At 50.0% G+C, this 18684-nt stretch overlaps 1 protein-coding gene across 1 annotated transcript in view; it reads left to right on the top strand.

Moving 5' to 3' along the window:
- Nucleotides 1–548: 548 nt before the first annotated feature.
- LOC146789714 (WD repeat-containing protein 48-like) overlaps nt 549–18684 on the top strand; it is a 75550-nt gene continuing 57414 nt past the window's right edge. The window contains exon 1 of the mRNA XM_085632049.1: nt 549–630. Within this exon, the coding sequence (XP_085488175.1) occupies nt 575–630 (56 nt within the window). The 5' untranslated portion in view covers nt 549–574. The remainder of the gene's footprint in view (nt 631–18684) is intronic.

Below are 18684 nucleotides of genomic sequence, written 5' to 3'. Positions count from 1 at the left end.
GTCTACAAGCGGTGCACGGTGTCAGCTGCATTCTTGTAGGCTTACCTCTCAGCGTGCACTTCACGCTTGCAGTTGGTCAGCGCTAGATTTGCCTTTCATTCCACCCCCCTCAGCTGGGCAGTGCCTAGCTTCTGTTGCGCACAGCACAGCTGATATAGCTCGTCGGTGCGCGCACCTACTTGAAGCTATACCAGATATCCTAGTCCGTGCACACACACCTCAGCTGGACTGCACTGGGTCTACTGCAGGCAGAAACACTCTTGATAGTGGCAGCGATTTAAAAGCCAGAGCAAGCATAAACTTTTCGCCAAATCAAGCGCCGTTAAAATAGGTCATAGACACGTGTTATTGTTGACAGCGCCTAAAAAGTCAGGGGTGCATGGAGCGCTGCGGTGCCCTGCCCAGGCTGCACGTACCTTCCCTTGTCCACTGTGTTTGGAAGCTTAGGCTCCTGCCTGCCATTGGCAAAGCTGCACCTATCTTCCCTCATCCCCCATGGCTTGGCTGCAAGCTGAGGCTCCTGCCTGCCCTCGGTAAAGCGCACCGCAGGACGCGCATTAGCATATGAGCCGCCATGCTGCTGTGGACAACGACCCTTCTGCCTTCTCACAGCCGCGCTTCCGTTTCCAGGTAACGTCTGTATTGCACATGTGTTGAGGACAAGTCAGGCAAAATAGAGCGAATGCACTCAGCCATCCCAGGTTCAAACAAGCATTTACAAATGCAATAGGACTCGTATTTATGCGAGCCCTATTGCATTTTAAACAAAAGTGCGGGCGTCCAAAAAGGCACGAACGGGAGGGGTGGGGGGGGGGGGCGGGTTGTGGTGGGCAGAGAAGTCACGGACTGCGGGAGTGAATGGGGGAAGGCAGGGTAACAAAAGAGTTTTTAAAGTAAAGGGGCCGATAGCCATGGAGGGAGAAAAATGATGACGTGGTCGCCAGAAGGCGGGACTAACCTGCCAAAAAGCAATCACAATGCAGCATGTAAGATTTCGGCCATTCAAAAAGATAGGTAAAGCTAGAAGGAAAGTGGGCGGAGCTTCCCCCGCTATACTGTATACAGCATCTCTCGACGAAACCGCGCAAGCACTGCCTAGGGGAGACCTAAAAAATCGAGGCTGGAGATAGACATGGTGTACGCCGTGGTGTATGCCGCGCTGGACCCCCGAGTTGTACTGCAGCATGGTCCCCTGAATGAGGAGAAGGTAAACTAAGGAAGCAGGAAGGACGAGCCCAGCCGTACGAGAATGAAGAAATGAGTGTGCTTGGATGGATCTCGATTCTGTCATTTAACTCTAAATGAGTCATGTTTCCGTTTGGGATTATTTTTCAGGCGTTTACTTTGTCCACTTTTGTTCAGCAGAGGAGACCAAACACCACTATTCCCAGAATGCATCCGTTTGCTATTTGAAGTCTAGGACGAAGAGCATTGGTGTCCATAGTGGCACAAAGATGAATGAACTCCAACTGACCATGTCTACGATGCTTCCTAGGTATCCGCCTTTTAGGTCTGTAAACTGAATACAAGGAGGGCTCACCGGCTCCCTGTGTGCTGGGACGAGGGTTGACGTAAGCAAAGGTCAGCTCGACTCGTAACAAGTGTGCGAAATAGTGAATTTTTTATTGTTTCGCCTTTGACGTTTATGGATAAGTTCATCACACAAATTGCAACTTTTGTTTTGTCTGTTTTTTGCACAGATATCTGCAAAGCATAGTTTACTCTGACTGGCTATTTTTTGCCTTGCGTATCTGTTCTCTTGCACAAGGACACTGCATAGAAACACTCTACCATGGGGAATACTTTCAGAGGGCGATAAAACCTGTATAGATTTTCGACCCACAAGTACATGTTTTGATTGGGCAGAAGTTGTGCGCTTCCACAGAGCCAGTGCTTTTCCTCCGCACAGCTGTAATAATTGTATTTATTCAGCTGTCCGGAGCTTGACCTTTCAGAGTACACACACGACACTTTAATATTAACGTCTGTTTTTCTATGGCGGCAGCACAGAACGGAGGAAGGCAGTCGGTAAAAGTTAAATTGTCACTTGACATTTTTTAACCTAGACCGATATCGTTCCAGTTTTTGCTTCCACACATTCATTTAACCGTGCATAGAACAGACGCCTTGTTACACCGACTCAGTGATTCCGTGTCACTTCGCGCACGGTCAGCGAGAAAACCAGCTAGAGCGCTACAATGCATGGCCACGGCAGGCGCTATATACAAATACACTCAGCAAAGAGCACGGCGGTGTGCCATCCTACACTCGAGGTAGAGGGTTCTCCCTGTGCTGAAGTCCGTTCCTCCTATGTGCACAAGTCAAACTCGCTGTACGTTGTAGAAGGAGCGTTTATCAAACTATGCCCAATAAAGCGCCAAGAAGCGCCGTGCTCTTGTTAAACACTACAAATGAATTGCCGGGTGGGAGTCCACAGCCTGTGCTCGCTGCGGCACCTATATGCACGGATTTCTTAGTATAGTTTATAATTGCAAAGAAGTATTAACGTTGAGGTGGCGGGGGAGCGGACCTTGTTTGTTGTTAGTGGGGGCTGGGGTGGTTGAAAGAGTGGCGCTCACATTTGGTTGCTGGGATTAACAAGCCCGGCGGAGCGTGGCGCGCGCTTGGGGGCGGGGGAGCGGACCCTTTGAAGTGCTCCCAAAAGGCGGATTGCATGGCGGAAAGATGCGCGTGATTGTGCGCGTGCTAGCCATGCAATCCGCTTTTTGGGAGCACTTTTCAAACCCGCTTTCTATAGTCTCGCTTTGCGATCGCTTATGCAATAGGTCTCACATTTATAAGAGTTTGAGCTATTGGCATTGTAAAATTACAATGCCTTTTATTTATGTTTTGGTTTTAAAACAAATAAAAGGCATTGTCATTTACAAAGTCAGTAGCATAAACTCGCATAAAAGCAGTGTGCGGCGTGCAGCAGTGTGCGGCGTGCAGCAGTGTGCGGCGTGCAGCAGTGTTTTGTGTAGCAGTGTGAGGCATGCAGCATTGTGACGTGCAGTGGCGTGCAGCAGTGTGCGGCGTGCAGCAGTGTGCTGCGTGCAGCAGTGTGCGGCGTGCAGCAGTGTTTCGTGTAGCAGGGTGAGGCATGCAGCACTGTGGCGTGCAGCGGCGTGCAGCAGTGTGCGGCGTGCAGCAGTGTGCGGCGTGCAGCAGTGTGCTGCGTGCAGCAGTGTCGTGCGGCGTGCAGCAGTGTGCGGCGTGCAGCAGTGTGCGGCGTGCAGCAGTGTGCGGCGTGCAGCAGTGTGAGGCGTGCAGCAGTGTGTGGCGTGCAGCGGCGTGAGGCGTGCAGCAGAGACACGTGGAGGGTGAGGAGAGACACGTGGAGGGTGAGGAGAGACACGTGGAGGGTGAGGAGAGACACGTGGAGGGTGAGGAGAGACACGTGGAGGGTGAGGAGAGACACGTGGAGGGTGAGGAGAGACACGTGTGGAGGGTGAGGAGAGACACGTGTGGAGGGTGAGGAGAGACACGTGTGGAGGATGAGGAGAGACGTGTGGAGGGTGAGGAGAGACACGTGTAGAGGGTGAGGAGGAGACGCGTGTGGAGGGTGAGGAGGAGACGCGTGTGGAGGGTGAGGAGGAGACGCGTGTGTAGGGTGAGGAGGAGATGCGTGTGTAGGGTGAGGAGGAGACGGGTGAGGAGGAGACACCTGTGGAGGGTGAGGAGGAGACACTTGTGGAGGGTGAGGAGGAGACACCTGTGGAGGGTGAGGAGGAGACACCTGTGGAGGGTGAGGAGGAGACACCTGTGGAGGGTGAGGAGGAGACACCTGTGGAGGGTGAGGAGGAGACACCTGTGGAGGGTGAGGAGGAGACAACTGTGGAGGGTGAGGAGACGTGGAGGGTGAGGAGAGACGTGTGGAGGGTGAGGAGAGACACGTGGAGGGGTGGTGGGTGAGGAGAGACACGTGGAGGGTGAGGAGAGACACGTGTGGAGGGTGAGGTGGAGGGTGAGGAGAGAGACGTGTGGAGGGTGAGGAGAGAGACGTGTGGAGGGTGAGGAGAGAGACGTGTGGAGGGTGAGGAGAGAGATGTGTGGAGGGTGAGGAGAGAGATGTGTGGAGGGTGAGGAGAGACACGTGGAGGGTGAGGAGAGACACGTGGAGGGTGAGGAGAGACAGGTGGAGGGTGAGGAGAGACAGGTGGAGGGTGAGGGGAGACGGAGGTGGAGGGTGAGGAGAGACAGAGGTGGAGGGTGAGGAGAGACAGAGGTGGAGGGTGAGGAGAGACGGAGGTGGAGGGTGAGGAGAGACGGAGGTGGAGGGTGAGGAGGAGACGGAGGTGGAGGGTGAGGAGGAGACGGAGGTGGAGGGTGAGGAGAGACGGAGGTGGAGGGTGAGGAGAGACGGAGGTGGAGGGTGAGGAGAGACGGAGGTGGAGGGTGAGGGGAGACGGAGGTGGAGGGTGAGGGGAGACGGAGGTGGAGGGTGAGGGGAGACGGAGGTGGAGGGTGAGGGGAGACGGAGGTGGAGGGTGAGGGGAGACGGAGGTGGAGGGTGAGGAGAGACGGAGGTGGAGGGTGAGGAGAGACGGAGGTGGAGGGTGAGGAGAGACGGAGGTGGAGGGTGAGGAGAGACGGAGGTGGAGGGTGAGGAGAGACGGAGGTGGAGGGTGAGGCGAGACGGAGGTGGAGGGTGAGGAGAGACGGAGGTGGAGGGTGAGGAGAGACCGAGTTGGTAGGGAATCAGAAAGTGGTGGAGGGTGAGGTGAGACAGTGGTGGAGTGGGGGGGAGGGGAGGATATCACTTTTACTTCCTCTCCTAGTGTAAGGTAACGCCCCCACCCCACAGGCCCTGCCGGGGCCGAGAGCAGATCACTGTTCGCATCAGCCGTCACCCGAGACCGCTCCGTACTTGTTGGTAAATAGCGGTTCACTATCTGTTGATAATGGGATTCACTTGGGGGCTGACTTACCTCCTCCACCCCCAGGGCCAACAGTGAGAAGGCATCAGAGACCTGGTGCTGCCTATGCTGCAGTACTGCGAGAGAGAGGGATGGGGGGGTGGGCAGAGGAAGAGGAGTGGGGTTAGAGAAGGAACAGGTGGGGAGAGAAAGAGGAGAGGAGGGACAGAGACAGAAAAGGAGCAAAAAAAGAATTAGAGAGAGTAAAGAGGAGAGTTGGGGAAAATGAAAACATTACAAGAGAACATGTAGCAAAGAGGTGGAGAGAGAAGATGGGAGAGAGTAAGGACGCAGCCAAGAGATAGGGCAGAGACAAAAAGAATCGAAACAATACAAAAGTATTTTCCAAACTCGTAAATAACCACGGGCCAAACAACTGATCTGCAATGAAGCATCCGAATCCGGTATATCATGACGTTAACCATGCAATAAAAAATAAATTAAAAATAAATTTAAAAAACCACCCAAAAACACGTATACACCATGTTGACCCTTTTCCATGCAACATATTCTAAAACGCCATTCTCATTCATACATTCACAGCAAACCTGTTCACAAGAGTGACAGAAAATGTGGTATTAGTGTTACATTTTTGTTTACATCCATACCCGCTCACTTATGCAATTAAAGGATTCATGACCACACGGTTAAACAAAACGTACTGATTGGCCTTGCCGTGAAGGAGAAACACGTGTTGACACACAATCCCGATCTGTGAAACGTTCACCCCACTTTCTCGAAATTGAAACCAGTGCATGTGTCCGACGAACTTCCTGCCGCTTATCTGAATGCACCAGTGGCAGAAGATAGTCACCATCTTGCAACAACACAATTAAAGGGAGGCATGTCTCTCTCCCCACCGCCACATGTCTCTGAGTTTTACTATCTCATGCGAGATCTCCCTCTAGGAGATGGCTGACACCGACTCTTCCCCTGAGACAGTACGGGAGATGCGTGTGTGTGCATAGTGTGTGTGCCTATATGTATATATCTGTGTGTGTATGCATGTGTGTGTGTTTGTATGTGTATATGTTTGTGTATGCATGTGTGTTGGTGTGCAAGTATGGGTGTGTCATTGTGTTAATTTGTCTTCATGGATGTGTACACATGTTTGTGTGTATACCTATGTCTGTGTATGCATGTTTGTGTGTATGTATGTGTTTGAGTATGTTGGTGTGCGTGCTTGTTTATATGTGTATGTGGGGTTGGTGTGTTGGTGTGCATGTATATGCATATGTTTATGCATGTCTGTGTGTTTGTATATGTTCATGTGTGTGTAAATGCATGTGTGTGTTTGTATGTGTGCATAGTTGTGTATGCATGTGATCAGAGGGAAGAGTGCACTTGAGGGCAAAGAAGAAAACATACAGGGAAGAGTATGTGAGGGCCGAGAGAAAAATACAGAGGGAAAAGCACGTGAGGGCAGAGAGAAAAATACAGAGGGAAGAGTCCATGTGAGGGAGGAGAGAAAAATAGAGAGGGAAGAGCTCATGTGAGAGCCAAGTGAAAAATACAGAGGGTAGGGCGCATGTTAGACCTGAGATAAAAACATAGAGGGAAGAGAGCATGTGAGAGCAGAGAGAAAAATATAGAGAAAAGAACACATGCGAGGGCAGAGAAAAAAATACAGAGCGAAGAGCACATGTGAGCATAGAGAAAAAATGAAGAGGGAAGAGTACATGTGAGGGAAGAGACAAATACAGAGGGAATAGCATGCGTGAGGAAAGAGAGCAAAATGGAGAGGGAAAAGCACATGTGAGGGCAGAGTGAGACCAGAGAGAAAAACATAGAGGGAAGAGCATATGTGAGGACAAAGAACAAGTACAGGCTATGCCAAGCGGAATTGATCGCGTTTGCGATCAAAGCGGCGAAAGTAATCGAGCAGAGCATCAAAGGGCTGGGTGAGAAGGGAGGGGGGAATGCAAGGGTCAAACCGGCTAAAGTGAAAGTAATCGAGCAGAGCATCAAAGGGCTTGGTGAGAAGGGAGGGGGGAATGCAAGGAGCAGAGGAGCAGCTGTGCACGTGCACGCCATCGTGCACTCAAGCCCTAGGCCAGCAAAACCATGTGGGTAGCACTTTTGAAAGCCCACTTACAAAATGTCTCAGACAGCTTTCGCTGTCTCAGCGAGACCTAAAAAGGAGAGAACCCAGCACTAATTACAGAGTTGCATCGCCCGTAAGCCACGGAAAAGGACAGCGGACACTCGCCAGTCCGTCATTAGTAGGAGGAAGCGGTGGAGGAAGGATCAACAACGGGGGCAGGAACATAGAGAATAACTACCCAGAAATAAAGCAGGCATATCTGCTAAGAGACTAGAGGAGCTGCACAAGACAGAGGGAGCTGTGAGAAGCCGTTCCGCCCCAAGCATTGGAATACTCCACATACTCCAGGAGTCTACCACATACTCCAGGACTCTACCAAGAGTTTGGAATACGAAAATATTAAGTGCGCAGGAAACGTAATTGAAAACTCATCATGAGGAAAGGTCAAGTGGGAGACGCACAGGCTTAACCCAGAGAGATATACCCAACGACAATAAACAGACAACACCACATAGGAACCCTACACGCTGTAACCATGGTCAAGGATAAGGCAGCCAAGTTGCAAGCTGACAAAATAATTAATTACCTTACCTCTCCCACTGGGTTCAGGGACTCTGGCAGAGAGCATGGTAGGCGACGACAATGGAGATCGTCAAAATGAAAAGTAACCCCTCTCATTGCTAGACGTCCCACAGGCAAATCAATCTACATGTGAAGACATAATGCACAGAATAGTCGCAGTGGCCATTGACGTCGACCTACTACGCTGTGGTCTGCAGAAGGTAGCGGAAAGAGTAACTACCACTGAGGAAAACATAGATGCACAACAAACAGAATTGCGTACCCTCAGGTACACCATCATTGCGCTCTAGAAAAGAGTAGTGAGTCTGGATGAAAAAGCGCAAGACTCCGAAGGGAGTTCTAGGAGGTACAATCTTAGATTTGTGTATTCCCCAAACGAGCAGAAGGTCCCTTTGCTGACCTCCTCCTCCTTCCCCACCCCTTACCCCCGAGACCAAGAGCGCCGCCAAGAGCCATCATCGCCCAGATATTCAATTATCGGATAGGAATGCAATCCTGCAGCTCATAAGCACGAAAGGCACCCATATCGATATATCCTGACTACACCCAACAAGTTCAGTAGCAGACGTTCCTAAATGTTAGACGTCTTCGTAATCTACATATGAAATATAGCCTGTTCCCTGCAAAATGGACAGTGGAAACAAACTACTGAACCCTATTCTTTCAGTCAGCCGCAGAAGCAAGTGACTAGTTGGACTACAGTGGGATACCAGGTACCTGCCTGGTCCCCTCGACAGGGTCATCCAGAGCATCGACAACAGGAGATAAAAACAGAGAGCGACAAAGGGGACCAAGGCAGAAGTCACAATCTAGAAGAGAAAGTCGGGGCAGGATCTGGGTATGCCCAGATGGAACATTGCAGGCTTCGGACACCGAAACCGTTCAGGAATCGGAAACCGCGACCCAGGATACAGGACTTGACCCTTTTTGTCTAGAGGAACCAGTTGAGTGAATGACACGATGGAGTCCAGACAAAGGTTGGCATGAAGGAGGAAAGGTGAGAGACACAATAAGACGTAATAGTGTGGACATGGTATACAAGTAAGCCCAGCGGAGACACAAGTTGATAAAGATGACTGTCGTGGGGAGGCATGGTGGGCGACACGCGAAGCACTCATGACTTCCTGGGGTAGGCTGTAAAAACATAAATACATTGCATACCGACAACACCTCCATATGGAAGGTGATAAGTCTGGGGCCCTATTTGCAAGATTGATTAAGTCAAAATCCACAGCCCTCCCAATATTGCAATTACAAGACCGGAATGGGGATTTGATCTGTACCCGAGGGCATTTATAAACATATTGGGCCAGCATCTAGCTAATGCCTATCAAACCAGTCTAACACACCCCCAGAAATATTACAGTCCCATCTAGACCATATTGAAATACCTCAGCTGGACCCTGCGGAGGCAGAAGCACTGGCATCCCCTATAACTAAAGAATAATTATCTGTTATCAGACGCCTCAAAACCGCCAAGTGCCCAGGCAGTGATGGTCTCCTGGCCGAATTTCATCAGAGATAAAACTTAGATAATAAATTATTGAGCGGGATTCCAGCAGCTAGGTTATTACCTCATATGCCACGCTTGGTACATCTGGACCAAGCGGGATTTATACCCAGGAGGAACACTATTAATAACTTGAGAAGACTGGCACATATTTGGCATGTCCCAATATTACTGACTGAAGACTGAGCTCTGGCAACGCTAGACATGGAGTAGACATTCAACTCGGTGAAGTGGGAATGCATCTGGGCGGTCCTCCGAAAAATGGGGATTCGTCTGGTTTTTCTGCAGTGGGTTCAATTGTTATATACGAACCAGACGTCCCGAGTGCGCCTCAGCAAAATCAGCTTGACCGGGAGAACGAGGCAGGAATGCCCCCTGTCGCTGCTACTGTTTGCGGTGGAGGTGGAGCCCTTGGCGATAACGAGAATAAAAAGTATCGAGGGATGGGGAATCCGTTTGGGAGATACAGGTCATCTCCCTATATTTACCTAAGATGTCCAACCAATGCAGTGCCTGTGAATGAGTTGGAAAAATTTGGAGTGTTCTCCGGTCTTCATATAAACCTTGTGGTCGAAAATAATCCCAATTGGCAGACTGATGCAGGTGCCATTCGGGGCCCACCCAGAAGGTATAAGGTATTTGGGAGTTCAGTGGTGGCACTCCCCCTCATTATTCCTGGAGCATACTATAGGGAGACTAATACAAGGTATCTGTGGGATTGTGGAAGTCCCTGCCTCTTTCCTTGATGGGAAGAGTGGTAATCATAAAAATTATAATACTACCCTGATGCCTTTACACCCTACAACATTCCTTCTATGAAATCCCGAAGTCATATTTTACGTTGTTAGGCAGTTTGATAGTGGAATTGCTGTGGGGCAACAAACGTAAACTGGTGAAACTAGGAACTCTCCCACGGAAATGGGTGGATGGAGGACTGGAGATCCCCTGTATGAACCTTTACTACATAGCAGCTCAATTGCAACACGTGGTCCACTGGCTGGAAAGGATAGTAACTGGGGGGGAAAGAGTACTGGTGGGCCCCTACGGGAGAAACCCCCTATCGAGTGACTTATGATGGGTGCTGCAATTCCAAAAGAATACTCATACATAATTAGACATGTGACAAAAGTGTGGGAGGATACAGTTAGGAGAGTAATCCGGAAGACACCCTATGCCCTTGTGGGTTATAAGACCCTTTAAAAAAATCGCAGACGCCATGTCTGTCCAAAGTTGGAAAGACCGAGGATGACACACTATGGGGGGGTTTGTATAGTAACGGCAGATTTCTGACACGGGAGCAGGCTACAACTACTTGTGAATTGGAAGTGGGACAATTCCTGCAGTATGTAAAGATAGCAGCAGTGCCCCGGGGGGGTGTGGGGGGGGGGGTGGACCTCCTTCCCAGAGGAGCCCCCTAGTACAGCAGTGCTCACGATGCTATTATCTATGGCGGGAGGAAGTCGCTTAATCATATATATATATATCTCTTTTCGAGACGACATGCCAGCCACAGCCCTTCAGATACAGACAAGGTGGGAGGAGGAATCGGAGGAGCCCATATCAGAGCAGGACTAGGCGAGAGTGCATGAGGGAGTACGGGAAGTGAGTTCCAATGCACGATTTAAATTAATTCAATATAACCTCATACACCAAGTAGATTTAACCCTGTACAGATTGAGTAAAATGTATCCGGAACGGTCGGATGCTTGCCCTAGATGTGGTGAATCAGTAGCTTTCTTCGTACCTATGATATGGGCATGCCAGAACTTGAGTCTCTTCTGGGAGGGCAGGCTGGAAAAAATACACAAGGCTACAGGATGGTCCATTCCTAGGACAATACGCTCAGTCCTACTGGATCTAATTCCCAGTCTAAAACAGAAAAAGTGAATCAGAAAATGTGGTTAAGAGAGTTCAGTGAATGGGCTACGGCTGAATTGATCCGGATGAAAAAAATTAGAAATGATGAAAAACTCAAAGATGATGTGCAGACGTGGTCTGCGATGACTGCAGACCTAAGAGACCCTCAAGGGGAGGAGGTGGAAGAGGGGGACAAAACAAAACCCGGGTACCGAAGGGGCGGGGGAAGGACATTCTGAAGCTTGATAAAATGTACTGCATTCAGGATGATGGTTATTGAGCTTAAGAAGAAAGTGCAGATAAAGGACTCAAGACACGAAGGGGATGGGTGGATGAAGTGTGTTACATTTTGATTTGAGTGGCACAGAAGTTATAATTGTGTTACAATGAGAATCAGATCTTGTGAAGACAGAATTGCTGCTATTACTGTGTATACTATGTGAAACACCGTATTGGATTAATCAGTGAAATGCCAATAAAGATGGTTTAAAAAAAAAAAAGAGAGGGCTGCAGCATACCACAAGGTGGACAAGCATGTCACACCTGAGGAAGAGGACTTCCTGGTGGAGACTTTATCTAGAACGGAAAAATCTGTATAATCTACCAACGATAGTCAATGCTGAAGCAATCTGTAGAGATTTTCAAGGACTCAGTAAAAGGTAGAGTACTGCCACCTAGGGTGGAAAGAAAGTATAAGGCCTCTTTCAGACCCACTCCACATCAGTGGACATCCGTCCCCATATTCTCTAGTAGTGGCTACAGCACGGAAACACTCTGCATTACAAGCGACAGGAGATGTACCTCCTCCTGGAAAGGCGAGTAAGCAGATTGAGGCTGCCGCCAGAAGGGGGCTGTAGGGAATCCCAATCATTGGTGCATTGCTAATTCTGTAAGCCTGTTCCCTAAATACAACCGGGTACAATGGGATGAGATGGAAGATCTCCTCCAGCTCCCATGTGAATATAAAAAAGGGTAAAATGTTGTCACAGATGGGAACCTTGCATCTAATGCAACCATTAGATGTGCTCTGGATGCAGAACACACTTCAGCAATGAGTAACATTTCTGCTGTCCTTTTACACAGACATGCGTGGCTGCCTATTTCAGGATTCAAACCTCAGGTGCAGCAACACCTTCTATTAGTGCCCCCGAACATCTCTTCGGCTTGAAGGTCGATGAGATGTTAGAAAATATTGAAAAGGACACTGAGATGGCCAAAGTGATGGGCGCGCTGCAAACAGCTGGCTCGTGCCAGCCCTTTCAGAAGCAGCAGGGGAGGTGTGGAGGTAAAGCACCCACCACACATCTGAGGTAATCCTGCCAGTGACGCATCAGGCCTACCAACAACAGAGAGGAAAAGGTTTTGGTAGTGGATCATGCAGAGGCAATAGAAACAGGAGGAAGTGCAGAGGTATTCCAGCTAAAGGTGCCGCCTCCACTTCTGAACAGTGACTCCCTTTGCGTTCCAATCCCCTCAATCACCCAGCTCCTGTCGGGGGTAGACGTCTGAGGTTTCAGACACAGTGGGCTGTAATCACGTGGGACCAGTGGGTACTGTCAATAGTGCAGCACGTTAACTGTTTAGAACTCCTAGCAACCCCACCAAACATTCCTCCACGCAGACACATCCTCAGCCCTCAACACTTTCATCTTCTCAAGGAAGAAGTAAAGGCACTCCTTGCCAAAGGAGCCATCAAACCAGTTCCAAAAATGTATCTGGGCAGAGGAATATATTCACTATACTTTCGAGTCTCAAAGAATGACAGAACATTGTGGTTCTATTCTAGCCCTCAGGCCACTAAACCAATACATCCTATCGGAACATTTTCATATGGTGACCCTTCAGGATGTAATTCCACTTTTGCAGGAAGGCGAGTTTGTGACAAACCTAAACCTCAACCTCAAAAATGCATATTTCCATGCACCCTTTACAGGAGTGCTTAGCGTCACAAGCGGAGGGCAGTATAGAGGATCTAGTGGTGATTCAGCCAACAGTTAATTTTTCCCTGCAATGGTGGAACAGCTACAGTCTGCTTCAGGAAAGGGTCCTCCAGGATCCAAATCCGCAAGTGACCATTACCATAGACCCTTCACTCATGGGTTGAAGGGCGCACATATTAGAAATGACAGTACAAGGAGTATGGACTTCTCTGCAAATAACTAATCATCAGTTTTCTAGAACTCCTTGCAATTCAGTTAGTGCTCAAGTCCGTCCTATCATACATTCATCATAAGGTCATTATAAAAACTGACAATATGACAGCAATGTATTACATACAAAAACAAGGAGGCACTCATTTTCCATTCATGTCAGTTAGTTCAGAACATATGGAGACGGGCATTACAACACCACATTCAACTCCTGGCAGATTATCTCCTGGGAGTGGACAATGATACTTCGGACCTCCTAAGCAGGACACAGCAAAAAGTCGACGAGTGGGACGCCCACCCACAAGTCCTAAAAAGAGATGGGTACACCAAAGCTAGATCTATTCCAAACAGCGGAAAAATGCAAAATGCCAGCACTTCGCTTCCACCCACAGTTACTAGGCAATGCATTATGGGTGAACTGGGCAGGGATATTTGCCTGCACTTTTCCTCCTCTCCCATTACTTCTATATGTGGTGAGGAAATTCAGGAAAACCCGTCTCACCCTCATTCTAGCAGCTCCCACATGAGCATGACAACCACAGTACCCCACATTACTGGAATTGTCAATGGTCCCTCACGAGAAGCTCCCCAGTCAGCAAGATCTCTGACACAAAACAATGGGACAATCAGGCACCCAGAAACCAAACCGCTCAATCTAGCCATCTGGCTCCTGAAGTCCTAGAGTTTGGTTACCTAAATCTGCCGTCTGAATATATGAACCTTCTTAAAGAAGTGAGGCTCTACCACTAGAACTTGCTATTCAGCTAAGTGGAAATGATCTGTATGTTACTGCACGGCTCAACACATTGATCCTATCAACCCTACAGTACAAAATGTGTAATGCTAGCTACTAAATCGCGTCAACCAAACCGGAGGAGGCATCCCCATTGTCCACAAGAACACCATCCGCATCACGACCGACGCCACCTACGCCACCGCCGAACACCTACACTTCCAGATTCACACCGACCCAAATACGACCCTCAGAGGCACCCTCATCTACAGGCCCCCGGGACCACGCACATATTTCAGCGAAGACAACACGGACTTCATCAGCCCACACGCCCTCCCCTCCACCGACTACATCCTCCTAGGGGACCTCAACTTCCACCTGGAGAACAACAAGGACCGCGACACCGTCACCCTGCTGTACAACCTCGCCAACCTCGGGCTCAAGCAACTGGTCAACACCCCCACCCACTACGCCGGCCACACGCTTGATCCCGTCTTCTCATCCAGCAAGCACATCGCCTTCAGCCACTCCACCGGACTTCACTGGACCGACCACAGCTGGTCCACTTCAGCTTCAGAAAAACCACTACCCACCACCACCCACAACAGGTTCCTCACAGAAACTGGAGCAAGATCACCGCCGACCAGCTCACCACTTCCCTCAGCCAGAACCCACCCGCCAACACACCGGACCCCAACGAAGCAGCCCGCAACTTCACACAGTGGCTGACCGCCTGCGCCGACGACCTCGCACCTCTGAAGAACCCTCCCAGCAACCCCAGAAGCAAGAAGGCCCCCTGGTTCACTGACGAACTCAAGGACTCCAAGAAGACCTGCCGCACCCTCGAGAAAGCCTGGCTCCTCGTCCAGACCACTGACAACATGACCGCCCTCAAACACGCCACCCGCAAGCACCACCAGCTCATCCGCATCACCAAGAAGAAATCACTGAAGGATCGACTGGACAACAACGCACACGACAGCAAGGAACTCTTCAGCATCGTCAAGGAGTTCTCCAACCCCAGCACCGGCAACAACGACATCACCCCTTCACAAGATCTCTGCGACTCCCTTGCCTCGTTCTTCCACCGCAAGATTGCCGACATCCACAACAGCTTCGGCGCACCATCCAAGCACCGGCCGCAGAACCAACGCACCCCACCGCCACCCTCCGCACCTGGACCACGGTGACCACCGAAGACACAGCCCGCACGATGAACACCATCCACTCCGGATCTCCGACTGACCCCTGCCCCCACCACGTCTACAACAAGGACGACTCCACCATCTCACCCCAACTCCGAGACGTCATTAACACCTCCTTCGACACCGCCACCTTCCCGGAGAGCTGGAAGCACGCCGAGCTCAGCGCCCTGCTGAAGAAACCAACAGCGGACCCCACCGACCTCAAAAACTTCCGCCCCATCTCGCTCCTCCCTTTTCCTGCCAAAGTCATCGAGAAGATCGCCAACAGACAACTTGCCGCCTTCCTCGAGACGAATGGATGCCTCGACCCCTCGCAGTCCGGATTCAGAGCCAACCACAGCACCGAGACCGCCCTCATCGCAGCTACCGACGACATCCGAGCCCTTCTCGACAACGGGGAAACAGCGGCACTCATCCTCCTGGACCTCTCTGCAGTGTTCGACACGGTCTGCCACCGCACCCTAGTCAAACGCCTCAGCAACACCGGCATCCAAGAGAAGGCACTGAAGTGGATCATCTCGTTCCTCGCCGGAAGAACACAGAGTCCGCCTCCCCCCGTTTCGATCTGAGGCCACCGAAGTCATCTGCGGCGTCCCACAAGGATCATCACTCAGCCCCACCCTCTTCAACGTCTACATGAGACCTCTCGCCACCATCGCACGCCAACACAATCTCAACATCATCTCCTACGCCGACGACACCCAGCTGATCCTCTCCCTCACCAGAGACCCCGACACCGCCAGAACCAGCCTCCACGAAGGGATGAAAGACGTCGCCGAGTGGATGAAGAACAGCCGCCTGAAACTGAACTCAGACAAGACGGAAGTCCTCATCCTGGGACCATCACCCTCTGCCTGGGACGACTCCTGGTGGCCCCCAGCCCTGGGTACCACCCCCAAGCCAAGAGACCACGCACGCAACCTGGGCTTCATCCTGGACTCCTCCCTCTCGATGACCAGGCAAGTCAACGCCGTCTCCTCTTCATGCTTTCACACCCTCCGCATGCTCCGCAAGATCTTCCGTTGGATCCCGACCGAAACCAGGAAGACGGTCACCCAGGCCCTCGTCACCAGCCGACTGGACTACGGAAACACCCTCTACGCCGGAACCACAGCCAAGCTACAGAAAAAACTCCAACGTATCCAGAACGCCTCCGCCCGACTCATCCTAGACATCCCCCGACGCAGCCACATCTCCGGCCACCTGAGGGACCTACACTGGCTTCCCGTCAACAAGAGGATCACGTTCAGGCTCCTCACCCACGCACACAAGTCTCTCCACGACCTGGGCCCGAAGTACCTCAACGACCGCCTGACATTCCACACGCCCACCCGCCAGCTTCGGTCTGCTAGCCTCGCCCTCGCCGCCGTACCACGCATCCGAAGAGCCACCGCCGGAGGCAGATCCTTCTCCTACCTGGCGGCCAAGACATGGAACTCCCTCCCCGTCCACCTTCGGCTGACCCAGGACCACCTCGCCTTCAGGAGACAACTCAAGACCTGGCTGTTCGAGCAGTAGCGGACCCCTTCCCCCAAGCGCCTTGAGACCCTTCCGGGTGAGTAGCGCGCTATACAAGTGTTTTGATTGATTGATTGATCCAAAGGTCAGGTCTAGCTTACACATCCATACGTCTTCACCTCGCAGCCATTGCTGCGCCCTTACAATATAGAGAACATCACTCACTGTTAAAAACACCAGTTGTCAAATCATTCATCGAAGGTCTGAAAATGGTAATACCTCCAAAAACACCACCGGCTCCAGTATGGAATCTCATTTTGCTATTAACTAGACTCATGGTTCCCCCTTTTGTGTCCTTGCATTGCTGTCCACTTCAATAACTTTTTGGGAAAACTGCATTCTTAGTAGCATTCACCTGTTTGTGAATTGTTAGTGATAGACAAGCGCTCACTTTAGAGTAGCCGTTCTTTCAAATGCATAAGGACAGGGCAATCCTAAAACCTAATCTGAAATGTTTGTCTAAAGTTCTGTCGTCTTTTAATCTTAATCAGACCATTGAGCTCCCATTGTTATTTCTCAATCCGCATTCAGGAGCTGAAAGAACCCTTCACTCTTTAGATGTTAAAAGAGCACTGTTATACCATAATGATAGAACAAAATCATTTTGAAAAACACAGATGTTTGTAGCTTTCTCTAACCCCAGACGGGGTTACGCTATATCCAAAGCGGGGATTGCTAGATGGATAGTCAAATGCTTTCAGACTTGCTATGCCAAGGCCAAAAGGACCTTACCCGTCCCCCCCCCCCCCCCCCACCCACCCACCCCAGAAGCTCCTTCCCCTAGGAAGAAGGGTGTGGTGCGTCCATGGCTTTCTTAGGTAACTTTCCTATAGCTGTCATTTGTAAAGCAGCTACTTGGTCAACTCCACACACATTTGCCAAACACTATTCTGTGGATGTCCTCGCAGGTTAACGTTTATGTATAGACAAGCTGTACTGAGAACTTCATTCCAAGCATATGCAACACTCAGTGACTAGCTACCACTTGGTGATAACTGCTTAACAGTCTGCACAGCATGTGTATCTACAGTCACATGCTGTAAATGGATTATGTTACTTACTTTGCAAGCATCTATTTATCGCATGTAGTGCTGTAGATTCACAAGGGCCCACCCACCTCCCTGGAAGTCAGTGGTTATGCAACATAATGTACACATATTCTAGATATTCTCTTTAGTTTCATTCACGCTGCATGACCATCACTATGAACACCATCTAGCTCCACTACACTTAAACCTGATGTCTAAAAATCTTTTGATGATGACCATGCACATTGCCTCTAAGCGGAGTCGTCACTGGATCCTGTGACTCAAAAGACGACCTTAAAGAAAAACATGTTGTAAACACTCAACCCCAACTCTAAATGGCCGGAGTGTGCGCAGCATGTGAATCTACAGCACTCCATGCAACGCATAGAAGCTTACAAGGTAAGAAACATAATCATTCCATCTCATCCACAATGTGTCTTCTGTCCATATTCTCAAGTCCCTGGTGAGGATAACCCTTTCATAGGGTCACGAGATGTGCAAGATAAATCATGCTGGTGATGTAGGTATTATTGCATTTTTTGTGTGTGCTCTCGAGATCAAGGGAGTAAGATGAAAATACTCTCCCAACTTATTTGCTATAGTTGTAACTCAGAAATATATCATGATGCTGAAATTAAAATTTCTAATGTAACAATACACATATCCTATAGTGTAGGAAGCAGCATTTATGGAGAATTCTGTTTGATGTGGATGGATTGTGTATTATTCTGCAGACTAAATGATGCCGGAGCCTTGAAAAATACAGATGAGCACTCTGCGCCTTTTCTTCCGCTCTTTGTTGCAGAAAAAGAATCCTACTTTCAAACACCCGATCTTATCTGCCTTACTTGCAGTGACTTTCCTCTGAGCAAAAAGCCCTTCTCACCTTTTTCCTTGTCTCTCTTCCCCACTACTATAATCCCCTCCCAGCTCAACTTACATAATTTCGCCCTACAGCCCCCTAAGAGTTCTGAAAATTTGATCTGGATGGTATCTTTAGGGGAAGGTACATTCAGATGTAAAAGAGGTACATGGGAGGACTTTGTTCCAGAGTTGGCCATGTAGTCCAATGTGTTTCGACGGCGGGTGGTGTGGGGCTTTGTCTGGAAAGATTCAGGCACTCTTTATCAAAGTAATGAAA

This window comes from Triturus cristatus, chromosome 10 (genome assembly GCF_964204655.1).
Source record: "Triturus cristatus chromosome 10, aTriCri1.1, whole genome shotgun sequence".
In the NCBI taxonomy this organism is placed as follows: Eukaryota; Metazoa; Chordata; class Amphibia; order Caudata; family Salamandridae; genus Triturus; species Triturus cristatus.
The sequence above is the reverse complement of the archived record's forward strand: the minus strand, read 5'-3'. Positions and strand labels throughout refer to the sequence as shown.